A 27,781-nucleotide genomic window follows, 5' to 3' on the forward strand; every position below is an offset into this window, starting at 1 on the left:
AATAGTCAAAACTGTGTATTTGCCAGAATAGAAAGTAATTTTTCACTTCATAAAATAACCGCCCACCCTGAGATGATTTTCTGCTTCATAGACTCTAAGTCAGAACTGAATTTCACCCAACCGTTGCAAGTTGGCCAACAGAAGATCCGCTAGAAGATCTCACTCACGCCATGCGAAGCCTTGTTTCTTCCACAATTCACAGGGGCGCAGTAGGGGCCCGGGGAAGAAGGAAGTGGTCCACTCTGCTTGGGCGGAATGAGCTGAGAGACTCACAGAGGAAGTGATCCTTACACTGTATCTTGGAAGCAGAGTAGGTATTTGCCAGGCAGGTGAGGCAGGGCTTAGTGGAAAGGTCGTAGGTACAACCCAGAAAGTGGGAGCAGTGCAGACTAAGGGGTGGTGGGGTGACATCGTCCGGTCCCCTTGTGACTTTGGAGGTCAGGAAGGAGGTAAGGCACAATGAAATAAATATGGGGTGGAGAGCTGAGCTGCCCAGAAAGCAGGGCCAGATTCATGGACATCCTTGTACGTTATACTCAAGAATTTTTCATTCCTTTATTTAATAAATTGATGTATTGAAAACATACTAAATGACAGGCCTTGGGGAGATAAGACACATTTTGTTGTTGTTGTCCTCGTGGAGGTTATAGTATAAAAAGGGCAGACAGACATTAAATCAATAATCACACACATACTACTTAATTTTACTTGTGATAAGCTCTTGTGGGTGAAGGACAATGCTTGTGTCATGAGGGTTTGTAATGGAAACATCTAACTTAATCTGAGGATCCTAAAAGGCTTTCCTGAGGAAGTGACCATGAACCTGAGAACAGAGCAGAGGCTACTGAGTCAGAGGAGGGCTTATTTGGGTGGAGTTGTTGGGTGGGGTTGGAAAGAACGTTGAGGGCAGATGTGACAGGGGCAAAGGCGTGGAGACAGGGAGTTTCGCGGGGCTGTAGAAAACCCAGAAGCCTATGGATGGACTTTAATCAGAGGAGCCTCATGATCATATTTGCATTTTAGAAACCCTCCCCTGGCGGTAGCATGGGAAATAGCAACAGCATACGGGACTGGAGGTAAAGAGACCATGTAGCTGTGTGCTGTTATCCTAGATCCAGTGGGAGGGTCAAGGTGAGAGCAAAAGCTGTAACAGTGTGGACAGAGAGGAGGGAATAGATTTGGTAGATAAAGGGCTAGAAATGGCTGTTCTTTTTTAATTAAAATTTTAAACCATTTTATTTATTTGAGAGCGAGAGTGAGTTAGAGAGCACAAGCAGGGGGAGCAGCAGAGGGAGAGGGAGAAGCAGGCTTCCCGATGAGCAGGAAGCCCAATGTGGGGCTCAATCCCAGGACCCTGGGATCATGACCTGAGCCGAAGGCAGATGCGTAACCAACTGAGCCACCCAGGTGCCCCAGAAACGGCTGTTCTTAATGACCAGTGAATTAGATTGGAAAGAAGGGAGGAGGAAGACAAAAGAATGACTCTAGGGTTTCTGGATGGAGCAACTGGGTGGATAGTGAAATGGAGCACAAAGATAAGACGTGGTGGAGGATTAGGAGGAGCCAAGGAGCTTCATTGTGGACACGCTTGGTTGGAAGTGCCTACAGAAACGTCCCATGGGCAGCTGGATGCGAGCGTAAAGTTCCAGCAAGACTTCAAAGCTGGAGTTACAGAAATGAAACATATCCGCAATTAGGAGGTGGTGGAATTGAGAGCTCACCCTGGGAACGTGAACTGAGTGAGAAGACCAGAGTTTCCAAGACCACACCCTGGGAAACATAGCTATTCAATAGGTGAGCATAGAAAGAAGAGGTAGAAAGGAGCCCAAAGAAGAATGACCAGAGAGGTAGAAGAATCAGAAGAAAGTGTATGCTGGATATTCTCCATCTGCCCCTCCTACTCTGCGTTCTTCCCTTCTTCATCCTGCTTTGTGACCCCTGTGGACTGCATCTACTGGCTCTCTCGCTCTCTGGCTTCTAGAGGTCAGCAGCTGGAAGGCACTGACAGAGAAGGGAGGGCCAGAAGAGAGAGAGAAGCTGGGTGATTCCTCCTGTTGGATTCTGGATTGTTAGTGGCTCTGTTCCTCTACCCAAGTCCACACTCCTGTTGTGCATGCGTAGCTGAGGTTCTTTCGTCTCTGCAGACCTAAGGGTGGGAAAGGTGGTCCTCCTGTTGCTAAGTCCTTAGGTCCCTCATCTTCCTTTCCTGGTTCACCTTAATTCCATCTAGAGCTTTTCAAACAGTTTCTTCATTAACCTCTGTCCAGTCATTCCTGTTTCTTGCCATCTGCATCCTGTTGGGATCCTCACCTTTACAGAGTTCTAGCACAAAGCCACAGAATGAGTTTCAAGGTGGGGGTGGTCTCCAGCGTCAAATGCTGTGAGACCTTGTTTGATGAAGGCTGAGGAGTCCATGCTATGTAGCAACTGGAGGGTGTTGTGGCCTCAACTGGCACAGGCTAAGGGGATGATGGGCTGGAGCCTGATGGCAGTGCACCGAGGAGTCAATGGAGAGGCACTGACCATTCCTTTGAGGAGCCTAGCTATTTAAAGAGAAGAAGGTGGTATTTTGAGGGAGCTGCAGGGTGGTGTTTTCTTCCTTTGATTTTTAAAAAATTTTTAAAAAGATTTTATTTATTTATTTTAGAGAGAGACAGAGAGCATGAGTTGGGGGAGGGGCAGAGGGAGAGGGACAAGCAGACTCTGTGCTGAGTGTGGAGCCTGATGCGGGGCTCCATCCCAGGACCCTGAGATCACGACCTGAGCTGAAATCAAGAGTCGGATGCTTAACCACCTGAGCCACCCAGGTGCCCCTCTTCCTTTTATTTTAATGTTGAAGGGACTTGGGCACGCTTTTAGCCAGCAGGAAGGAGCTACTAGACAGAGAAAGCTTGGAAGTGAAGGAATGGGAAACATGAATGGATCCATGCCCAGGACTGCAGCAGGAGCTGACCGGAGGGATTAACCTTGACCACAGAATGCTGACTTCTTAGCTCAGAGCCAAGGAGTGAGTGTAGATGTGGACAGTAAATGTGTACTGCTGTGGGGTAGGGAAATGAGGGGGTTTCTTCCTGACAGCCTAAATTTTCTCAGTGAAAGTTCAAGGGCAAGGAAATTTCAAAATTGCAATTGTGAACAACAGGGGAGAAACTGATCAGGGACCAGTGAAGGTCTCAAAAGTTTGCTAAAATAAATGAATAAATGATTGGTCTAAATGATATAAACCAGAATGCAGCATGTGTGGAGAAGTGATAATGTCATGAGATACAGTTGGAAAGGTAGGATGTGTCTAGATTATGGAATTTGGTCTTTATATAGGCAATGGGGAGCATGAAATTTTTCTGGGTTTTTGTTTGTTTGCTTATTTTTTTGTCTTTTTAGTAATCTCTACACCTAACGTAGGGCTTGAACTGACAGCCCTGAGATCAAGAGTTGCATGCTCTACCCACTGAGCCAGCCAGCCACCTGCATCGAAGGTTTTTGATTAGTGGAGAGATGAAGAGAACATAAGACTTTTGGGGGGGGGTGAGTGGGGGCAAGGAGAAGTACTAAAGGTTACAAAGAGGCCTTAAAATAACCTAGGAGCTAGATAAGGATGTGCCTTATTTGGGGGTTGAGAGTAGAGATGACAAAGTTAAGAGCCACTGAGGAGCTAGATCCTATGAGACTAGTGGTGATGCCAACAGGTGGACTGGGGGATGGTTAGTTCCTTTCCCCAAATTCAATCCCCTCCCATCTTAATCCATCCTAAATATACACTCTGAGCCAAAGCAGGGTGCTTTCTGTGCAAACACTGGTTTGACATGAACTGCCTAGCCCCATCCAGATTGCCACACTGAAATGTCTCCTTGTATAGACATATGCGAACTTCCACAGCATAGAGCTTAGAGGTTACTCAGATACAGGAACTACAAGAGAAAGAGTCGGAGATAAGATAGCAATTTCAGTTGGCTTTCCTGGGTGGATGTCATGATACTGTTGATCAAGAAAGATCACATTTGTGAAGGAAAATGATGAATTTTAGGTCCCGGGATGATCTATGTGGATTTGGGTCATTGGGGTTGAGAGTGTGAGTCTGGAGCTTGGGAGGGAGGCCGGGATGCAGGTGAGGTCTGTATGGGGCTGATGGTGAAGCGGCGGGGCCCAGGGAGAGCGGTACCTCAGAAAGACCGGGAACAGCTCTTTGAGGAATGTTCTCTGAGAGGGCAAGCAGAGGTGGACGAGGGGTGTCAGGAAGGAAAAGGAGAAAATGCCAGAAAAACAGGAGGATACACAGAAGAACACAGCTCCTGACAGCCCGGATTGGAGAGTCCCACCAAGGAAGGGCTAATTGAGATAATGGCATGGTGGCTTTTCCTTTTTACAAACAATACCACTTCTCTTCTTGAAGACTGATTTCTAATTTACAGTTCGGTCTACAAAATGGTCCCTCTTTTAACATCACTTACGAACAAATATTTAGAGTTGCTCTGAATCCCCCTAACTTTGTAGTTTCACGATCACCGTCCAGAAAGCTGTGCTGTTCTTTGTGTGGAATTTGTTTTAAAAAAATCTGTTCAGCGGTTCTAAGGGCTTCAGTCTGAACTCAAAATGTTACTTGAATTCCCTTTGCTTTTCAAGTTCCACATCGTAGTAGAGCAGGTCCTCATACAGCAAGCCAGCCCCCAATAGGTGGCCCTGGGTCTGCATTTGAGTATTTTCTAACTGCAACAGGTTCTCTTCTGAGTATTTACCCCAATCTCTGCCATTGAAGGGCTCCTGCGTTCCTGGTAAACTGGTTTCACTTGGGAGCTCTTGTAATAATGGCACCTGGCTCCTGGAACAGCTTTCAGCATAACCCCCCTCTCCTCTTCCACACTGAAGAGCCGGTTCATCACTACAGGATTGTAACAATTGTGTGCGGCTTCTAACCTTTCTGGAATCCGAGTCCTCAAGAGTGCATGCCAACCCCTCATTCGCATCAGTGTCCGTCAGGTGGGGATTCATGTTGCCCCCTTCCGAATTTTGTTGTGAGGCTCCTAAGTTTTCACCGGCAGTGATCTTGAGAGGAACATCATTTTGAGCTGTGTTTATTTCCTGAAGGCAAGGTTCATATTTATAAATGTCTGAGTCTCTTTCACGACAGTCGCTCTCGTCAGGATCTGAGGGAACTTCAGCAGACCATGGTGGTGTTTGTGGTACAACATCTACATTTAAAAATTCTAAGTCTCTAAGTAAGTAATGCCATTCTATGGCCTCAGATCGGAGAGCTGCGGCATAATCGCAGATGACCGTGCCTGGGGTCTCATCCCCGGAGGGACTGTTACTGCCCAGTGATCCAGGCACGGTCAGTGGACCCTCAGATGTGTCGGTGTTAGAGGCATCTTCCAGATGAGTCTCACACAAACCTGAGTCTGGACCAGAAATGAGAGGGTTTTCAAAACAGTCCTCCTGATTCTCACACTTCTCCAGAATCTTCTGGCAGGGGATATTGTCCTCAGGATCCTCTGATGATGTAACATTGTCCTTCCTCACCCCCGAGTTCTCGTCCTCCAGGGGCTCACTGGCTCTGTGGCTCTTCTCACCATGTGCCTCTTCTTCAGTCACATTTCTTGCATCCTCTGAACTTGTTGAACTTAGAGTAAATAAAGACCCTTCATCAGAATCAGAATCGTAGCTGCTGTCCAATGGGTACTGAGGGTCAGGAGGAGCATGTTTCTGCCCTGGTTCCATGTCACTGAGTGGGACCGCACCGTGGGAGGCGGGAAGCCCTTCCTCAGCACTGGCCCCCTGGAGCCTTTGCTGCCGTGTGTCCAGCAAATTCAGGTAAGTGCCCACTTGCATTTCCTTGGAAAACTCTGAAGGTAACCGCTCATTCTCTCCAGCCCCCTGGGCTTTCGTATGTGTTTGCATTTTAGAGAGAGAAGCTGCCATTTCTCCCGAGAGGGGTGCGTTTAACTCACCCGAGTCACTGTGAATTGAGCCAGAGACAGTCTGCAATCTGCCAGCTCGCACAGGGGCGCCTGCTGAATGCACGCTGGGAGAACCTTCCTGGGCCAGAGTTGCAGAATTTACTTCCCCGAGAGCATCTTTCCTGTGGATGTGATCCTGCCCTGCTGGAATTCGTTGGTTATGACCAGCATTCGGCTGTCCTTGGAGAACGGAATGGGCTGCGCTGTCACTCAGAAATATGTACTCCTTCCCACCTCCTGGCCCTCTGCCGTCCCCGCACGGCCCCCCGCTCTGCCGCCTGCCAGGCTCCCTCCCGCCCTCTCCTAGAGGTCCGTCGAGGATGACAGCAGCGCGGGGGCTGGCGGGCTCTTGGAGGGGCCCATCTGTCCTCAGGTGCTGGGCGTTCCCTGCAGCTTCAGTGTCGTCGCAGAAGCCCGTGTTTGAGTACGCGTTGTCCGCGTTGTCCCCGTTGTCCGAGCTGGGCCTCTTGTGTGCGCATCTCTGGTGCCACAGTCTGTCAATGAAGGGCCTGGCGACAGCCCCCAGGCAGAAAGCCACGAAGAACGTGATGAACACGGCCAGGCAGACGGCCAGGGCGAGGTCCTGGGAAGTGTCTCCCTGTCTGCCAGCCGTGGGCACATCCCTGGGGCTCCTGGCCCCTCGGGGCAGCCGGCGCGGCCTCTCGCTGGCTGGGGCGCCCGCGGGGCCCTTCCTCCGCGCGGTGCCAGGGCGCTCAAACCAGCCTGCCTGGGGACTCTGGGCTTGGCCTGGCGGGAGGCTTTTCACAGGCTTCGCAGGACCGTGAGGAAGGTGGGTCTCCCTGGAAATTCTGCTTTGGAGGGTCCACTGGTCTGCCTCCTCGTTCCCTGGAAGCGGGGTGGGGGGAAACACACAGTGAGTGGACACGGAAGTAAGGCTCTGTGGGTCCTCCTCAGTCCTTACCTGGCTGTCTCAGGTGTGCATGGCATGACGGTACGCAGCTTTACTGACTGATCAATTGGTTGTAACCAACAGTACGTCTCCGGCCACGTGCGCTTTTACACCTGGCCGTCAGGCTTTGGCCTGCTACTTAGAGGCCCGGGAGGCTGTCCGTTTCTTAGGCTTCTTGCCTGATTGCTGCTCATGCGAGGAACGAAGACAGACGGGGACAGCTACACCGCTTCTCCTTCCTCTGACTCCTCTACCTACTGCCCATTTTGGAGAACATTCCATCAGCCGCCTGCACAACCTCCCTTGGCTCTACCTATGTGCAGGGTATCAATTTCTCACTGTGCCCCAGGGCTGGCAAACAGAAACATTCAGGTTTCTTACTGGCTCCTGCCATTCTGCCTTCCATACCCAGAATGCCAGTTGTGGTTTCTACAGAGGAATGAAACAGAGTGGCTGACATTAAGACTTCTCTGTGATCCGGGTGCCTGGGTGGCTCAGGCGGTGAGCATCCGACTCTTGGTTTCGGCTCAGGTCGTGATTTCATGGGTGGGGAAATCAAGCCCCCAGTGGGGCTCCACACTCAGTGGGGAGTCTGCTGGAAGATTCTCCCCTTCTGCCCCTCCGCCCACTCGCTTTCTCCCTCTCTCGAATAAATAAATAAATCTTTAAAATTCATAGATTTTGGGGTGCCTGGGTGGCTCAGTTGTTAAGCGTCTGCCTTCGGCTCAGGGCATGGTCCCAGGGTCCTGGGATCGAGCCCCGCATCGAGCCCCGCATCGGGCTCCCTGCTCAGCGGGAAGCCTGCTTCTCCCTCCCCCACTCCCCCTGCTTGTGTTCCTTCTCTCGCTGTGTCTCTCTCTGTCAAATAAATAAATAAAATCTTTAAAAAAAATAAATAAAATAAAATTCATAGATTTCTTCTAAACCTAGTAAGCATGGCCATTTTCTACTTTAGTGGCAGTCATGAACAGAACAGAGTCCAGGACTTATTACAAAAAACCTTACCTCCCCCCACCCCCCACCCCCGCCCCCATACCCAGTTAGGAGTTTGAGATTTAGCCAAGATAGTTAATGGCAAAAAAAGTTTTCCAGAATGTTCAACTCTGGTAACATAGTCTAGCATTTTGGGAGAATGTCAGGGAACAAATCAAAGTATACTTTTGAAATATATGTGTTTTGTGTGTGTGTATATATATACATAAACACATATATACACACACACAAAACACACACACACATATATATAATATATATAACAGGATTATACTTTCATAGGGTTAGCAAGCATTTTATTTTATTTTAATTCCAACATAGTTAACATATGGTGTTATTTTCAGAGGCAAATGCTTTAAATAATCATGTTTTGCGTTTTAAAAGTTCTTTCTTTGATTAGTTATTTGTTAAGAATTGGGATTGGGGCGCCTGGGTGGCTCTGCTGGTTAAGCGTTTGATTGAGCTCAGGTCATGATCTTGGGGTCCTGGGATCAGCTCAAGTTGTGATCTTGGGGTCCTGGGAATCTGCTCAAGCCCCACCCCCACCTCAGGCTCTGGGCTCCGCAGGGAGTCTGCTTGTTCCCCTCCGTCTGCCCTCCCCCTGCTCCTGTGCATGCCCTTGCTCACACACTCTCTCAAATAAGTAAAAATCTTAAAAAAAAAAAAAAAAAAAGAATTGGGATAAAAATGTGACATTTTGGGGCTTTTCTCTCCCTGTGAAATTACTGTTTTTGACCAAATCCAATTGTTTCTGAGCAATTTGAACTAGATTTCTTTGACCATGTGAAGAAAATCATCCATGAAGTGAGGGAAACAGGTACCAGTGATTCTTCTGTGACACAGCCCGCGGCTGACTTAATCCCTAATCAACACTCTTGCTTTCAAGGGGACTGTCATGGTTTCCAATGAGACTAAATTTTCCATGGGCTTTTCTCAGTTCAGCTGGAACCACTTCAGAGAGGAGATGCCACTGACTTACCTACAGACTTACTGCAGATGACATTCCATGTTTTCCTCCAGGATTCAGAAATGACCTTTTGGAAGGCTGCCACACTATAGTCACACTGCCATTGGTTATCAGCCAAGTCCACCTCCAGATGGGGAAGTTCCAGAGCAATGACCATCATGGGTAGGATGGTGGTCAGAACATTGTTGCTGAGGTCTACCACCTGTTTGAGAAGAAACAAGTTTAGGGCAGTCTGTGAATCAAGACATTTAGAGACAAAATAAATACTAGTTACAGGTATTGTTTACATTGCTAGGGAGGCAATACAAATTTAGCCCTGATTTGAGAGTTAGAGAATAGTGGGTTTAAATTTCTGCTCTGCCCCCTAACAACTCTGTGAGCCTCAGCAAACTGTTCACTTTTTAGGAGGCTCCCTCCTAGGGTTGTTGTAAGGGTCAGATGTATGTGAAAGCTTTAAGTATGGTGCCTACATTAGATGCCCGGTCCTTTCCCCTCCCTTCTTTCCTATGAGTTGCAATTTGTACTGTTAGACAAAACCAAGACTCCCGGTGGTTATCAAGGTCTAGAATTAGATACCAGGTCTAGAATTTCTGGAAGCACTGTGATCTTGAAAGTGACCAAAGACACCGGGCCATGAGAACATAGAACACAGAAGAATTGTGGTTGACCAGAAGTAGCAAAGAGAGATCTTTTGCATCAACAATTATCTCGAGGGTGGTAGTACATTTCCCTGCATCCATGGCCACCTGGTATATACAAGATGACTAATTTTTCTAGTCTAATCAGAAATGAAGAGGAACCTGGGGACCAAAAAGGCTTCAGTGGCTCTAGAAACATAGAGCAGGATCTGCAGAAGTTGGATATGGCTGTGACATGATTCAGCAGGGAAGGCAGTTGGGTGTAGCTCTTGCTACCATTTGCAGAGTGCTGCTATGTACCAGGCATTCTACTGGGTGCTTCAACCTTCCCCTCCCCCTTTTCACAGAGGAGGAAGCTGGGCTAGGTCACACAGTACATACCACAAAGCCCCTAGTACCAGGGCCTGGTACACAGCGGGTCCTCAGTAAATAATGGAGAAAGGAATGAATGAATGGAGTGGCAGAGTTGAGATCTGATCTAGCTCCACAGCTGTGTGACTTCCACTCTGGAACACGCTTTCTTGGAGCCTGGGCTCCCACTGCACGGGAGGAAAGGGCTGGGTGGAGGAGGCGTGCAGCAGGAGGCGTCAGGGGGTGGGGGGTCGTGGGGCTTAGGGAGGGGCGGGTTGGTAGTTAGAAGAACAGAAAATCATAAAAAAAAAAAAAAATGTAAGCCTTGCTGGAAGGGGGTAAAAAAAAAGGAAAAGAAAATTGGACCATGAATGAAAGCCAGAGCGGATGAATGTTATCCAGGTCAATGGTTTTATAAACATCAGGGAAAAAACAGCATTGGCATCTTGGGTTATATAAATTCCTAAGAAGAACTGATTCAAACAATCAAACAGCACCATGACCACGACCACTACGTGTAGAATCAGAATTCTCCCTGAACTTAGGTAGTGACGGTGACCTTTCCAGTGTTGAGTAACCAAGTAGTCTTGACTCCCAAAGGAAGGTTGCCGAAAACAAGAAGGAGGAGACTTGGGGGCTCGGGGTAGAAAGAACCACTTCGCTTGGCCAGGCCTTGCCTGTGATGAGTAGCTTTCTTATGTACCCCTCCTCAGCAACAGAGTGGAATACTCCGATGTGCTTCGGGTAGTTATTTTCCTTTTAGTGCACATCTGCATTTTCTTCATCCCAGCATCTTATTATATTACAAATCATGGAACTGAAAACAAAACTGGAGCAAGGACAGACAACTAATAAAATGATTCAGGAGGAATAATTTCCAAGGAAAGATGAAAGCAGAACAGTCTAATTTGCCTAAAGAAAAAGCCATCCACCATCATTTGAAAGGGGTGTACACTACAGAAAGATTGGAAGAGGCAACTAATGTTGCTACACAAGTCACTGCATCTAAGAAGAATGGGAAAGATTAAGAAAAGAAATGCTAATCTGAAATGCCAGTGAAACTTACTTCGTTCCATCTAAACGTGAGGATGAATTTATGGTTTGAAAACTCCATCTGGCTTCTGAAGATTCCCACATGGGAAGACACGTAGCATAGTGCAAGTACTAAATGCATCTCCCGAAAAAGAAAAAAACCAACATCTATTTTGATATTCAGCTTTCTGGTACCAAATAGTTCCGTCAAGTTCCAAAACCAGTTTTTAGAGTTATTGACAAACATGTAGAAGGGATAATGGAGAAGGAGAAATTGTATGATTCTGGGCAGTTCAGGTGAAGCGAGAATTACAGATGATTTAAAACATTCTTGGGGCTAAATGTTTTGTGCTATAAACACTTCTAGTTTGCCTGTAGCATGTCTTACCTGTGAGCTACAGAACACCTACGAAGCACAGTAAAAATGCACAGGAAATAACACCAGACATAGGGCAATCACCACACAAATACACCTATGATCAGTATACAGTATACTAAATGAGGTTCCCAGGCAACCCAGCAACTCATTTGTGGGGAGCTGGGGAGCACTGCCAAGTTAAGCAGACTTTCTCATCTGCTCTGATAATTACTGCAGCAAAGATGCTCCCCAATGGTCCTGCCTTCTGGTATTCACACCCTTGAGGAATCTCCTGCCCTGCAGCACAGGCAGGGCCTGTGACTTGGTTCTAAGCAATCGAATATGGCAAAAGCAATGTGATGTCACTCCCCTGATGACATTATATTAGCTTGTAATGTTTTTCTTGCTAGCAGGCTCTCCTTCAGGCTCTAAAGCAAGCCGCCATGCTGTGAACTGCCCTATGGAGAAGCCCACGTGGCTCAGGACTGAGGCTGACAGCCAGTAAGGAACCAGTAAAGAACTGAGCCCTCAGTCCCACAGCCCACAAGGACCTGAGTCTTGTCAACAACCACGTGGGCTTGGCAGCTGGGCCTTCAGGGGAGTCTCCAACCCTGGCCAACACCTTGACTGCAGCCTCTTAAAATACCCTTAGCAAAGGACCCAGGGCCTTGCCTGGCTTCCTGACCCCCAAATCATGAGATAATATGTGTGTAGTTTTAGACTGCTAAATTAATAGTTATTTGTGATATACCTATTCACGGTCATCATCCATTTATTCATTCCTTTGTTCAGCAAGTGTTTTTAAATATGTGTTATGAATTAGACATATGCTAAGCACTAGAAAACAAAATAGATTATGATGTATGTCCTCGAAGAGATTAGGGGGGTACAGGCATTAACAATTAACCATACCTAAAGCTAAATAATTTCAGTTGTGATAAATGCAATGAGGAAAAATCATAGCACATTGTAAGTGTATATAAAAGGGCAATGAATTCAATCTGGAGGCCCCAGGAAGGCTTGCTTGAGGAAGTGACATTGGAAAGATTCAGAAGAGTTAGTTTTCCCAGGCAAAGGATCAGCATGGGATCCCTCAGCCTTGGTGTGAAGACAGAAATGGAGTACAGTGAGCAAGGGAGAGTGGTTTGCCATGAGGCTGGAGAGGTGGGCAGGGGCCAGGCCCTTGTTGGGAAAGCTCAGAAGGATTTTTAACAAGAAGTGGCACAATCAGATTTGTATGTTCAGAGAGTGGGATATTGTGGCCACTTTAGGATTTCTACATGCAGTTTACATTTATAAAGACCTTGCTATATTCCAAGTACTATTCGAAGCACTTAATATGCATTAAAACATTTAATTCTCACAACCTTCTATGAGAAAGGAATGAAGTTACCTCTATTTTTCAGATGAGAAAACTGAGGCACAGAGAGACATGGTGACTTGACCAAGATCGTGTGGCCGCAGAGTGGCAAAGCCAACCCAGGCCGCTGAGCCCAGAGCCCACCCACCTTTCCACTGCCTCACTTCCCTCCCTTCGATAGAGGAGGGACTTGGGGGCCCTGGCTGACAGGTGGCAGTTGGAAATTCATCTCCCACCTATACTTGAAGAACGCTTTTCTTAAACCTGGGAAAAATCAGCTGTCTATGTCGATGCTGTCTAATATGACGGCCCTTAGCCACAACGTGGCTTTTGAGCATTGAAATGTGACTCGTCCCATTGGGATGTGGGTTTGAAGTCTTAGCATGAAAAACAACGTAAAATATCTCATTAATAATTTGTATATTGGTTACATGGGTAAAAGATAATATTTGGGTATACTGGGTTAAAAAATACATTACTAAACAAAATTCACCTGCTTTTTTTTACTTTGAATCTAGTTACTAGAGCGTCTAAAATTGCGTATGTGGCTCGCAGTTGGTTTCTACCGAATGATGCGGGCCTGTCTAAAGAGTGAGGGTCTGTGATGGAGGATATGGGGGACTGAGTCTTTCCCTAAGACCTCGCTAGATGTCCCACTGGAAGGCCCCTGGCCTTTCTAAAGGAGCACTGTGGGGAGACTGTAAATTATCTCCCAGAGAAGAGTGGGGAGGGTGGAGGAAAGTGCTCGGGGCAGGGGCTGAAGCGGCCAAGCCCAGAGCAGGGCTTTGGCCCGGGGCAGAGGTGGGGGGTGGGGGGGTGGGGGGTTCCTTCCCTTCATAGCTGTCAGCATTAGTGAGATTAACTGCAAGGCGCCTGAGAGACAGGGGTCCGAGATGGGTCCGATGTTTGTTCAGAGCAGTATATGGTACGTGGTAAGTACTCTACAAGTATGGGCTGTTATTATGATCACTTTTATTATTTAGGGCCCTGTTTGGGTTTGGAAGCACCAGTGTCGCAGGCCTTCAGAGCCCCATATCGTCCCGGGCCCCGGGGTGGCTCAGAGGAGCCTCCTCAAGTGCTCCAGATCGCACAAGACCCCAGGGACCTGTGACCCACCTTGCAGCTCAGGGCGGGAGCCTCAATTATAACCCAGATTGAATTTCCTGCCAACTGGTAAGTGGAAACTTGGAGTTGGGTTTAATTTGATTTAGAAAAATAGTGTGCCAATTCTTGCGGCTCAGTATTATGTTCGAGTAACATTCATGTCCATTACTGAGGTGTTTGAGTTCTGAGGCAAGAGAGAGACTTCAGCAATTTTAGCAGAGCCTTAAAATAGAGTTTTTGACTAATAGCCCCTACTCCTGGGTGTGGAGAAACTCTTCCATAGAAATATTCTTGTAATGCAATGGCCCAGATGTCTGCGTATTTGAAATACTCTAAAGTCACTTTATAACCTGTAACTTCTTGAGGTCCCTGAAGGCTTCTGGATGAATCCTGAATATCTTGTTGCTCTTTAAGTAGAGGTTTTCCAGCCGCAGGCAGTGCCGAAGATCAGACAAACCGATCTGCGCTATCCCGTTGAAGGACAGATCCAGACTCTGTAACGACTTCAGTTTCCACAGTCCTGTTAAAATGGAGAAGCACGTTAAAGTACACACGGGTGGTATTTACTGTTGGTTACCACGGTCAAACAGTGGTGACACCCTGCCGGGCTGTCCGTGGAGGACCCGCTGAACGACGGAGGCTACGGGGATCTGCGCACGACGCACCGCGCAGGAAGGAAAAGGTTCTGTTGCAGAGCAGCCTAGAGTGGGATTCCGACGTTCTTGGGAAAAAAAGAGCCACATGCAAACAGATACCCATGTTCTGAACCAGCAGAGGAAAAAGGCCGAGAGGGAGCTGAACGGAGCGATCAGTAGTAGTAACACTCCAGAGTTCTTGTTGATCCTGCAACATTTCTAGGCATTCGCTTATTTTTCAGAGGTAGTAAGTTGTAGCGAGGTTTTGTTTTCTGACAAAAAGAATCTAATTGGGTTTTGGTCTCCGGCTTTGTAATTCGCTTGATTCCAGAGAGTAACCAGAGGCCCATTTGGCACAGAACACAGAGGCTGGGAAGGAGGCGCCAGTCATAGCACACTTCCAAATCTGATTTCCCATGTGAGTCTCATAAGGATGCCCTGCATCTTCACATTTCCCTTCCGCTCTATTCTCACATATAGCTTGTGTCTCTCTCTTTTTTAAAAGATTTTATTTATTTGAGAGAGAGCAAGCAAAAGAGAGAGAAAGCACGAGCAGAGGGGAGGGTCAGAGGGAGAAGACGACTCCCGCTGAGCAGGGAGCCCGAAGTGAGGCTTGATCCCAGGACCCTGGGATCATGACCTGAGCTGAAGGTAGATGCTTAACCGACTGAGCCACCCAGGCGCCCCCCACATGTAGTTTGTGTCTTTAACCAACTACTACTTAGCAGATCAGTTTGGTTCAATTCCAGAAGGGTTTATTCCTTGTCTACTGTCTGCAAGATTCTCATTATCAGACTGATTATGCAGAGATGATGACTTAAGGTAAATAGCTGTACCTCAATGTTATCTTATGTTCACATCAGCTGCACAGATTAAATAAGAGATCATTAGGACAACTCAATCAAAACATTATGAGCCAGGCACTTAGTGCTGAGGACAAATAGAGCATAGCATCCTTGTGTCTGAGTGAGTGATAAGACATACACACAAGAAAAAGTACTAGTTATACAAACCGTTATCCCCCCACCATCCTACTATAAAATTAACTGTTGTTTGCCTGTCAGCCTCTCCATCAGATGATTAGTCCCTTCGGGGAGGAGTTCATATTTTTGTTAACTCTTACAATGCCTGGAATATAATATGTATCCAATAAGCCAGAGGTGACAGTGTTTGACACACACAGAGATTTAAAAATTATTGACCTAACAATAAAGATTCAGCACAAAAATTCGCATTTCTAGCTTCTCTTGAAAAATTAAAGTACCAACTGGCACAAGATAATGCTTTGTGAGAGCTGAATGAGGGCTGCCTGCTTTAGCTGGGGCAGGCACTTATAGAAGAAGATGATTTCTTTGTACTCATGCCTCTATCAAAAACAGGAAAACAAAGGACAGGCCAAGAAGCTGCATGTTTAAAAAAAAAAAATGGGAGAGAACCAAGGCTGATATTCAGCTGGCATAGGCTAGTAAGAAATATTTCCATATTGGTTTGTAAATAACCATTGCTGGGCCCTTGTGGGCACGGCCCTAGGAACCCAGCGGGAAAGCCCCGGTTATAGGCCAGTTGTTAAATATTTTGAATATAACCCCTAGAGAAAACATGTTTCTTCATGGAGTGAAGACTTTTTCCTATACATTTTATTATGCAAACATATGGGTCTATGAGAAAAAAATGCAGCATAAGACAACAATATAAAAGAAGCTATGGTTTCCTTAACATCGTCATGGCACTTGCCTGGCTATATATGGCTGTGAGCTCATAGTTCCTGTAATATCTTGCTGCTTATTTGAATGGAACACGGACCCTTGGAGTTCCATGGAGGGAAGAAATCATTTTAAAACTCCTGTTTAATTGTATACTCTCTTTATGCTCTAAGCACTTCACAAACATTTCCTCTTAATCCTCACAAAGCCCTGGGTGTTGTTACCATCTTGTAAATGACAAAACCTAGGTGCAGTGAAGTTAAGAACTTGCCCCATGTCAAAGTAGGTAGAGCTGTGGAGCTGGGATTGAAACTCAGATCTCTCAACCATTATTGTTTAACCATGAACATTTCATACAAAACAAACAAACAAAAAGGGCAAAAATAGTAAACATATATTGTAGGACTCACAATATATATGTAGAGGTAAAGTGTATGACAAAACTAGCACAAACACCAGGAGAAGAGAGGTGGAAGAATATTGTTCTAAGTTTTGTGTGTTATGGGCAAGTAATAGAACACCAAATAAAGATGTTAGGATGTATACTGGAAATCCCAAAGCAACCACTAAAACAACAAAACAACAGCAGAGAATTATGGCTAATAAGCCTACAAAGGAGATAAAGAGGATTAATTTTAAAGATACACAATTAATGCAAAAAAAGGCAGAAAAAGATAAAAGGGGGAACAAAGAACAGAAGGAACAAAGAGAAAAAATATCGAGATGATAGATAGAAATAATAATTTAAAAACACTAAATAAAAGGCAAAGATTCCAAGTTTGGATAAAAATCCGAGTCAACGATATAATTCCTACAAGAAACCTACTTTAAATATAGAAACATGAGTAGGATACATGTAAAAGGATGGAAAAAATAGTCTTTTCTACAAATGGTGTTGGAATAATTGCATATCTTTAAAACTTCTATAAGTTATTCATACCATGTACAAAAAATTAACTCAAACTATTTTAAAACTACCATAAACCTAAATGTAAAACCTAAATTTAAACCTAAATATAAATAAATCATAAACCTGTAATATAAAATGTAAAAAAGTAAAGTTATAAAACTTCTAGAAGAAAACATAGGAGAAAAATCTTTGTGACTTTGGATTGGGCAAAAATTTCTTAGATATGACACCAAAACACAATTTATAAACTAACAAAGTGATGAACTGTACTTCACAAAAATTTAAAATTCTGCTCTTTGAAAGACATTGTTAAAATAAAAAAATACTCAAGCCACAGACTGGGAGAAAATATTTACAAGTCACATATCTGTGAAAACTCTTGTATCCAGAAGATATAAAGAATACTCAAAACTCAATAATTTAAAAAAAATTAGAAATTGGCCAAAGATTTATATACATCATCAGAGACATACAGATAGCAAATAAGCACACAGAAAGATAATTCAATATCATTAGTCATTAGGGAAATCCAAATTAAAACCACAATGATATACCACTATACATCTATTAGTATGGCTAAAATTAAAAAGATGGCCCATATCTGGTATGGGTAAGGATGTAGGACAACTGAAATTCTTACATAATGCTGGTGGGAATTTAAAATTTAAAACATTTAAAAATTTAAAATTTAAAATTTAAAACACCCACCGCACACAACACTGGCGATTTCTTCAAAAGTTAAACATCTACTTGACATACAACTCAGCCATTCTCTGCCTAGGTTTTTTACCCAAGAGAAACGAAAGCATATATCACCACAAAGACTTAGTTTCATTATTCTTTTAATGTTGATAGGAACAGTAGCGATGATCCCTCTTTCATCTCTGGTACTGGCAATTTGTGTCTTCTTATTTTTTTTCTTGGTTAGTTTGGCTAAAGGATTATCAGTTTTATTTTTTTTTTTTCCAAAGAAACACGTTTTGGTTTTGTTGATTTTATCTATTGTTTTCCCTGTTTTAAATTTCATTGATTACTGCTGCAATTTCTATTATTTCTTTTCTTCTGCTTGCTTTAGGCATACATTGCTCTTACTTCTTTAATTTCCCAAGGTGGAAACTTATGTTATTGATTTTAGACTTCTCTTCCAGTGGATGCTTTTAATGCTATACATTTCCCTCTAACTGCTGCTTTTGCCACATCCTGCAAATTTTGATAAACTGCATTTTCATTTTCACTTAGCTTAAAATATTTTCAAATCCCTCTTGAGACTTTTGTGACACATGTGTTATCTAGAAATGTGTTGTTTAATTTCCAGAGATTTGAGGGGTTTGCTGCTTTCTGTTGCTGATTTCCAGTTTAATTCCATTGTAATCTGAGAACATACTTTGCATGATTTCTGTTTGTTACTCAAGTTTGTTAAGGTGTGTTCTATGGCCCAGAATGTGGTCTGTCTTGGTAAATGTTTCATGTAAGCTTGAAAAAAATGTGTATTCTACTGTTGTTGGAGGGAGTATCCCATACATACCAATTAGATCAAGTTGATTGATAGTAATATTCAAGTCAACTACATCTTTATTGATTACCTGCCTGCTTAATCTACCAATTGACAGGGGAGTGCTGGAAGTTTCCAACTATAGTGGATTTTTCTAATTCTCTTTTCAGTTGTCAGTTTTTCCTCACGTATTTTGACACTTTATTGTTAGGTGCATTCTCATTTAAAATTATTAGGTCTTGGCGCCTGGGTGGCTCAGTTGGTTGGGCAACTGCCTTCGGCTCAGGTCATGATCCTGGAGTCCTGGGATCGAGTCCCGTGTCGGGCTCCCTGCTCAGCAGGGAGTCTGCTTCTCCCTCTGACCCTCTTCCCTCTCGTGCTATCTCTCATTTTCTCTCACTCAAATAAATAAATAAAATCTTTAAAAAAAAAAAAAATTATTAGGTCTTCTTTAAGAATTGGTCCCTTTATCCCCTTTATATAGTGCTTTATTTATCCCTGATAGTTTCCTTGTTCTAAAGTCTCCTTTGTCTGAAATTAATATAGTCACTCCACTTTTCTTTTGACTAGTGTTTATCTAAATGGTTTATCTTTTTTTTTTTTTTAAGATTTCGTTTATTTATTTGATAGAGAGGGAGAGAGAGAACACAAGCAGGGAGAGCAGCAGAGGGAGAGGGAGAAGCAGGCTCTTCACTGAGCAGGGAGCCCGATGCGGGGCTTGATCCCAGGATCCTGGGATCATGACCTGAGCTGAAGGCAGACCCTTACTGAACCACCCAGGTGCCCTTAATGGTTTATCTTTCTCCATCCCTTTAGCTAGCAGCTTTTTTTATAATAGCCAAAAAAGACAGCCTAAATGTCCACTAAGAGGTAAACATATATCCATACAATGAATTCTGGCAATGAAAAGGAATGAACTTTTAATACATACAACACCATGGATGAATCTCAAAATAATTATGCTGAATGCAAGGAGCTATACCAAAAATGAAAGTACATATCATATGATTGCATGAATATAAAATTATGGAAAATACAAACAAATCTATAGTGTCAGAAAGGAGATCAGTGGTTACTTGGACAGAAGGGAGAGGATGGGTGGGAAAGATAAATTATAAGGGGCATGAGGAACTTTTGGGGGTGCAGATAGTTCATTATCTTGATAGTAGTGATGGTCTCATTGGTCAGTGTGGTTCAGTGAGTCAAAGGACAGATCAAAGAGTGCTCAGAAGACAGAGGAGAAGGGACCTCCCAACAATGTACGACTTACAGAAGTCTGAGCAGTAACAACAGAATTGTTGATGGGCACTCTGAACTTCATATGAACTTTGAACTTTTGCAGAAAGAGAATGGAAATCACCTACAGTTACCCACTGTACCTCAAATCACAGAAGTGACCATCACAGCAAAGACTGGGATGGTGGGGAACAGAATTAGAGACTCAGGATGATCAAAAGGCACTAGAGGGGAACTGACATTTTTGAGCACCTGTTATGTACCATATGCTGTGAGAAATGTTTCACATGTATCATCACTCTCTGTGTTAAAGTTTTTACAAATACCGGGATGCCTGGGTGGCTCAGTCGGTTAAGTGGCTGCCTTCGGCCCGGGTCATGATCCCAGGGTTCTAGGATCAAGTCCCACATCGGGCTCCTTTCTCACCAGGGAGCCTGATTCTCCCTCTCTCTCCCTCTGCTTGTGCTCTCTCTGTCAAATAAATAAAATCTTAAAGAAAAAAAAATAAAGTTTTTACAAATACCATCTCTAACCTTCATATCCTCCCTGTATACACCATCATCCTCAGTTAAAAATAAACAGGCAAGTTTTTATAGGTTAAGTGTCTTGTTTAAGGTCAATTAACAGGTAGAGTAATACAAGAAATATAAGAGTATAGAAGAAGAGTGTAAGAGTTAATAAGAAGGATGGGACCAGAACATCCTAAGCATGGGGGGGGGGGGTAGGGACTTTGAAGGCAGAGAGTTACAAGGATACCCCCTTGTTTGACTCCCTTCATAATATCAAGCTAAGATCCCCAAGAGGAAGGTAAACTTCTGCAGATGGGAATTAAGACTGTTAAGTTCAGTTACAACTCCTACATGAAAAATTTCCATCTACTTCCAATTTTAGAGAATAAAGGTTTAATTGTATTAAGAGAACTGGTGGGGTCCTATAAATGACATTGTTTGTTTAGGGTCTCCCAGGAGAGAGTTGGGAGGTTTGAGTAAACTCTTCCACAGTACTTGGCTGCATTTCTCAATGGGGGAAATGAGTTCTTTTAAACATTTTGCATGGTCAATCAATGTTGAGGGGGGTACTCAGGTGAACAAAAGAAGTTGGGAGGGGCATTCACAGGCTGAGGCATGGACATCAGAGGGTAGATTCCATGTTTCAAGAGAGGGGAGTTGAACATTGGGAGGAAAATACAGAGGCACTTTTGTGGAGAAGGAATTATTTATTGAACTGCTTTCTGATGATCACATAAGCCATGGGAAGCAGGAATCTGATTAGCTTTTGCATTTAAGTGGCCAGAGGTGTTTTATTATTTCCAAGAAATTGTCTCAGTGTATATTAGAAGAAAGGCCATAGAGGGTACGCCCAGACACTAAATTGCCTAGGAATGTTCCTTTGGACTATGAACTTCTTAAATGCTCTCCGAAAAGCGATAATCTGATGACACAAAACAATGATATTCAAGGGGTTACAGCTTCAAGTTCAAAGAGTATTAAGAATTGGAAGAGTCTGGAATGGTCCTAGACAAGATATTTTATTCATAAGGTCAGCCCTCAATGTGGTCAATTTTATATAGGTGAGCCAAAGACCTTGCCCTCTTAGCTTACTGACATATATTCATGTTGTTATTTTAGAACCTGACCTGGTTTTGAGAACATAGGTTATTGGTATTTCCATAATCCAATAGCAATCAGGAGGAAATAATTCCCTAAAAATAAATAAGAATATAACATATTTTTGTTTTTACCATACACTGTTTTTTTTGTTTTTCTTTTTTTCCTCCACCAGTTTCAAAAGTCGGGTATTATTTCATCTCATTTGTAACACATTTATCTCTTGGGTTCCAGAAATTAGTGTGTTAAATGTCAGCCTGTCAAATCTGGTCTGTCAACCTCACTGGAATCCCAGTGAGATGTTGGTCCTTATACCTTTCCAGGTACTCTATGGGCACTCCAAAAATATTGCTTGATGAAGGCGGAATAATTTAACTGGAGATTGATCCCATTGTTTTAAATATTTTAAAACTGATTTTTCTGTTATTAACACTGTACTCCAGAGATCTGGGAGAAAGGTGGACTCATCAGTAAGCTTAAATTCATAGCTAGCTAACTGTTTTGTAAATTGCATTGGTGACACCTCCTCTGGGTGTTTTCTCAACATGAAGGTTATTGGTGACATCAGAGCTGACTCTGAAGGTATGGGATCAGTTGACTCTGGATTAGTCAGTGTGAGCTTTCACTCTTACAAAGGTGGGCTTTCCTGAGTGAAAGCAACTTTTAGTTGCTTCTAGAAGCTGTCACCATTTGAAGACGTGGGACATGGTTTATAAAAGTACACGTGTTACAAGGCCAGTTGCTTGATTGCTACTTTGTGAGAATCTCTGATTTATTATTATTTTAAACGAGTGCAAGCACTTATATAAATAGGTAGACACAAATGATTCTCTGCTCATGAATTATAGTGGGCTAGGAGTTCCATCTACTGCAATAGTTATTTAACATTTTAAAAGATAACTTGAGATTTAGACAAAACCAAATTTATAATTTGTTTCTAAATAGACTGCTATTCTCAATTTGTGCCAAGAGAGTAAAAATAACTAATATTTGCAAAGTACTTTACAAGTATACAAAGTACTTTTCACATATTTTAATAGCTACCATTTATTATGCCAAATGCCATGTTACAGTAGGTTCTTGAAATACATTTTTCCTTTAATCCTCACAATTCTATGAGTAAATATTACATTATCAAGATGTTACCTTTTTAAAAAAATGTTTTTAAGTAAACTCTACCCCCAGTGTGGGGCTCAAACTCACAACCCCAAGATCAAGAGCGGCATACTCTACCCACTGAGCCAGCCAGGCACCCCCAGATGCTACCTTTAAACAGGCTTAGAACAAAGGAATCAAAGAACAAAGGGAAGGTCAGAAATAGAATGGTACTCCAGGCAGCACCTCCCCTTTACCAGCTTTTTCCCTCCAAAATGGGATTTCAAAGTCAGAGTGACTGAGCCACAGTCCTAAAATCATAGAATGGCAAAGGGATGTTACAGGGGGCTCAACTGAAATATGTGATGATTAGAGGAAAATAATTCAAATCACAAAATGCTATGGATAAAAGAACTCTGAATTATATCCAATTAGGTTCAGGGCTTCCATTGGCCTTCCATCATCGATTGGTTTCATTCATCTCTCTCTGGTTTCATCTGCTAGAGTTCTAATAGAATTTCAGATACATGATTTGCTCATTTCACTTTTTCTTCTCCTTTGTAAGTGTAACATTTTTCCTGATATGTTGGGGAGGCAGAAGTTCAACTAGGAAAAGAAAGATGGGGTTGTATGTGCATTTTATAGGGGTGTTTGATCCTTAAATGGAATTGTATTCCCTCTGACCTCCAATTAGCTCTTGGGAATTCATCTGCCTTAAGGAGATATGTTAAGTGGTGGGATAATACTTTGATATATTAATCTTTTATCTCTATGTCTCTCTTTCCATTTCTCCCCATTCAACCAGAAAGTAGGCTCTGTGTTAATTATCCCAGGGGAGGCACAATGCAAGGCAGAAAACAGAGGAGTCTACAAGTCTTTCTGGCTTTTGTTTTCCGAAGGCCTAAACCTTTAGAGGAAAGGAATTTCTAGATCTAAACAGGGTTTTGAAGAAACAAAAAAATGGGAAGAATTTTCTCCAAACTGAAAAAACTGAAATGTTCTCCGGCTGGCAGGGGTAAGGGACATCACACACACACACACACACACATACACGCACACATGTGCACACACACACACTTGTTAGGGTGTAAGATTCTAGAGCTGTGGTACAAATTTGGGGAAAAGCAGAGGAAAGCTCATGGAAGACTGATGTTAAGTATAAGTATCTCTACACCCCATCCCCAACTGACCCTACTAGAACAGGGGCTCAGAATCAGAAATTATGTTGAATTATAGACAACAGAAGGTTATATCTCTAGTACATTTGAATTTAGGGGTTGAAATTCACATCTACCATACTAGTTAAGAAATATGTTATATCATATGGATATGTGTAGCTATAATGATGATCATCAAAGAGTTATAGCAAACAAAATGGCAATAGTCTAAATGTTGTTTGATTAACCCAGTTATAACATATGTATATATAAAAGCTATTCAACTATTTAAAATATTATTTATGAGATTGCTTAATTATATAAAGATGTTCAAAATACACTGATATGAAAATACAAATTATGAAATATTATGGAAAGTATCCAATTTGAAAGAAAAATATGTACATAGGCATGAGGAATAGACTTAAAGAATATATATAGTTGATCCCTGAACAACACAGGGTTGAGGGGTGCTGATCACCCACACAGTAAAAAATTTATATATAACTTTAGCTCCCCCAAAACTTAACTACTAAAAGCCTACTGCTGACTGGAAGCCTTACCCGTAACAGAAAGTCAATTAACAAATATGTTGTATGTTATATGTATTATATACTGTATTCCTACAACAAAGTGAACTAGAGAAAAGAAGATGTTATTAAGAAAATCGTAAGGATTGGGGCGCCTGGGTGGCTCAGTCGTTAAGCGTCTGCCTTCGGCTCAGGTCATGATCCCGGGGTCCTGGGATCGAGCTCCGCATCGGGCTCCCTGCTCAGCGGGAAGCCTGCTTCTCCCTCTCCCACTCCCCCTGCTTGTGTTCCCTCTCTCGCTGTGTCTCTCTCAGTGTCTCTCTCAAATAAATGAAATCTTTAAAAAAAAAGAAAAGAAAATCGTAAGGATTTTAAGGAAGAGAAAATATATTTACAGTGCTCTATGGTATTTATAAAAAGAAATCCATATATAAGTAGACCTGCACCATGGTCAACTGTATTACATGAAGGACTTATGTTTTTTCCTTTAGATTTTTCTTTAATTACTAAATTTTTAGTAATAACGGGTTTTTAAAAATAAGAATAATACAGTAAAAATTACAAAATACAATGCAATTAGTTTATACTTTACACTGAAAATCCTGCACATTGCTTTTATGGAAAAGCGTAGGGAGAGAAGACTCCTCCCCTTCTCACACAATTCTGTTGATCTGATGACCGGGATAGTCATTCCTTCACCTGGCAGGCTATTGTCAAAATGATGCTTAACACAAGACCAAAAGCTGGAGAAAAAGCAAAACAATAAAAATATGAAAGGAAAGAATGGAAAATAAGAAAAACTAAATATGTATAACTTGGGATGGAGAAAAAAAAGACAATATCCTTACATTTTCTTTTTTAGCAGAATCTATTTTTTTTTTTTTTTTTTTTTTTAAAGATTTATTTATTTATTTATTTGAGAGAGAGAGAATGAGAGAGCAAGCACATGAGAGGGGTAGGGTCAGAGGGAGAAGCAGACTCCCTGCCGAGCAGGGAGCCCGATGCGGGACTCGATCCAGGGACTCCAGGATCATGACCTGAGCCGAAGGCAGTCGCTTAACCAACTGAGCCACCCAGGCGCCCTAGCAGAATCTATTTTCTTAATTTTAATATTTTCTAAATAAAATATTGGTGATTAGTTAAGGAGCTCCAACATGTAGATTACTGAATGCCGGAAGAGATGAGAATTTATTAAACAACAGGAATATGTGGAGTATCCTATTAGAAACCAGGATGAAGAATTCTGATTTTGGGGCACCTGGGTTGGCTCAGTTAAGCGTCTGCCTTCAGCTCCCATCATGATCCCAGGGTCCTGGGATCGAGCCTCGCACTGGGCTCCCTGCTCAGTGGGAAGCCTGCTTCTCCCTCTCCCACGCCCCCTGCTTGTGTTCCCTCTCTTGCTGTGTCTCTCTGTCAAATAAATAAATAAAATCTTAAAAAAAAAAAGAATTCTGATTTTGATTTGATAATAAGAAAGTTTACATATTGATCATACATTAGCATATTTCTAGTCTACATTTGGAGGACAACTAGACAAGCAGATGCAAAATGTATTCTAAGAAAACAAATATTATAAATATGGCAACATAATTTGAATTGTGCTACACACTCAAAGTACATGAACTAGTTATTTCTTAGTGCTTTCTATATGTAGTAGCAAATAGCTGATAATCAAAGTAGGTAATTGGAAATCATGCATTATTATTTAGCACTTAAATACCTCCTTGTGTCTCTTGACAAATCTATATTACATTAATGTAGGTTATAGTAATGGGAGATTAAATTGCTTTGGCTATGAATTCCACATATTATAACTTGAAATTCCACTAAGAAACTCATTTATTTGTCCTGATAAAATTGCTTTACTTTCAGTGGTTTCCTCAAAACTGAAAACAAGCATGGAATTCTTACGGGAATAAAACATCTCCTTGTTTCTTGGTCTAGTCCGTCTTTTAAAATTGTACTTACCCTTGGGAATGTCAGTGAGTTTGTTTCTTTGAAGAATTAACAACTTTAGAAACGGAAGCCCGTGCCTCCAGCTGCTTCTGTGGCGTTTCCCCCATGAGGACTTAGCACTGCGTAGATCCAACGCGATGGAGCGGAGGGAACTGTTGCTGAGGTTTAGTACTTCCAAAGCGTGGAAGTGTGCAAGAGGGCTTAAGGTGATGTTCGGAATGCGATTGTTACTGAGGTCCAGATGTTTTGTATTCCAGTCTTCTTTTCTCATGTGCGACCGTAAGAGAGCCCTAAGGAAACTGGCCCTTGTGTCCACTGTGGCTGCTGGCTGGGGTCTGTCCACATGGATATCATGCTTTCCGGTAAAAGAACAATTTGTCAGAAGATACCCATTCCATTGGCACTCCGAACTGAATAAAAGACTGCTTTTTCTGGATGGGTTTGTCATTGTTGCAGTAAAATAAAGACCTATTAGCATTGTTAGGACTCTGAAATGTAGGTTTTTCATAATGCCTAGAGAAAGGAAAATGGACTTATTCAAAATAACATATATGAAAATTAACAGCAAATAAGCGGAAAATTCAATTTTCTTTTTTTTTTAAAAGATTTTATTTGAGAGAGAGAGAGAGATAGCAAGAGAGAGCATGAGGGGAGGGGGAGGAGACGGAGAAGCAGGCTTCCCACGAACAGGGAGCCCGACATGGGGCTCAATCCCAGAATCGTGGGATCATGACCTGAGCCGAAGGCAGACGCTTAACCGACTGAGCCACCCAGGCGCCCCACAGTTTTCAATTTAAGATTTAGGAAAATTATTTTGCCTTGATTGCCAATTTAAGTGCATGTTTGATTTCTTAGAACTTGGGGCATTAAAATGTAGCTAAAAAATGGTAAAGCTATAGGGCGCCTGGGTGGCTCAATTGGTTAAGTATCTGCCTTAGGCTTAGGTCCCCATCCCAGCCGGGAGTCTGCTTCTCCCTCTTCCTCTGCTCCCCCCACCCCACGTGCTCTCTTTCTCTCTCTCTCAAAGTCTTTTAAAAAAATGGTAAAGCTATAGTATACAATTACATTTATGTCACATTTTAAAGAAACAACTCCCTTGATTTTTCAGAGAATACATATTCACTTGGGCCTCACCTCTGTGTCTGTTATTCCAGGAACACTCACTGTGCAGTCTGCTTTGGATGGAAACCTACCAAGATTAAAGACTTCTCTGTTTTCTTGCTGGTCCTTAGTACTGAGCAAAGTCTATTATGCTTATCTACAACCTGTAATCAGCTATGTGGTTTATTATGTGAGTGACAACCCATCCAGTTACACTAAACTGTGAACGATATGAAGAGAAAGTTCGACTCACAAAGGAGACTCTTGATTTTTTAAAATTAAATTTACATTTTTTTGTGACTTTAAGTTGAAATACAACATAAACAAAATGGGTTATAAAAAGGATGTTCTGCATCAGCACCATGAAGATGTAATAAGATAAACATCAAGTATCCTTTTCATCAAAGATTGAGAAGAAAATGAAAATTTTAAAATAAGTATCTACAATGGCTAAATGTATACACAGAAAATTTTAAAAGAAAATGGATAGTAAACTCCCCAAAAGACTGTAAGTGCCCAGAGGGGCTATGTTTTCCAAATATATATATTTCATATATTTCCAGATATATATATATATGGAAAATTTATATATATATATGGAAAATTTATATATATAAAGAGTTCCATTCACAAGACTCTTGCTTAATTTTTTTAAATGATGACTATAAGAACTATATAAAATGCCTCCCCCTTCT

General features: G+C 42.6%; 1 protein-coding gene across 1 annotated transcript; it reads right to left on the reverse strand.

Moving 5' to 3' along the window:
- LRRC66 (leucine rich repeat containing 66) lies at positions 1-27,673 on the reverse strand. Its single transcript, XM_078068595.1, has 4 exons — positions 25,998-27,673; positions 14,015-14,184; positions 8,834-9,023; positions 1-6,797 (listed from the first exon to the last, which is right to left on the reverse strand). The coding sequence occupies exons 1-4, from the start codon at positions 26,491-26,493 to the stop codon at positions 4,594-4,596; spliced, it is 3,060 nt and encodes a 1,019-aa protein (XP_077924721.1). The 5' UTR covers positions 26,494-27,673; the 3' UTR covers positions 1-4,593.
- Between the last annotated feature and the right edge of the window lie 108 nt (positions 27,674-27,781).

The sequence above is a fragment of the Halichoerus grypus genome, chromosome 3 (genome assembly GCF_964656455.1).
Source record: "Halichoerus grypus chromosome 3, mHalGry1.hap1.1, whole genome shotgun sequence".
Classification (NCBI taxonomy): Eukaryota; Metazoa; Chordata; class Mammalia; order Carnivora; family Phocidae; genus Halichoerus; species Halichoerus grypus.

Coding starts and splice junctions, on each gene's coding strand:
- LRRC66 (XM_078068595.1), bottom strand. CDS start 26,493: ATGAAAAACCTACATTTCAGAGTCCTAACAATGCTAATAGGTCTTTAT. Junction 9,024..14,014: donor GGGACCTCAAGAAGTTACAG/GTTATAAAGTGA, acceptor CTTCTCAAACAG/GTGGTAGACCTCAGCAACAA. Junction 6,798..8,833: donor CATCTGCAGTAAGTCTGTAG/GTAAGTCAGTGG, acceptor CCCCGCTTCCAG/GGAACGAGGAGGCAGACCAG.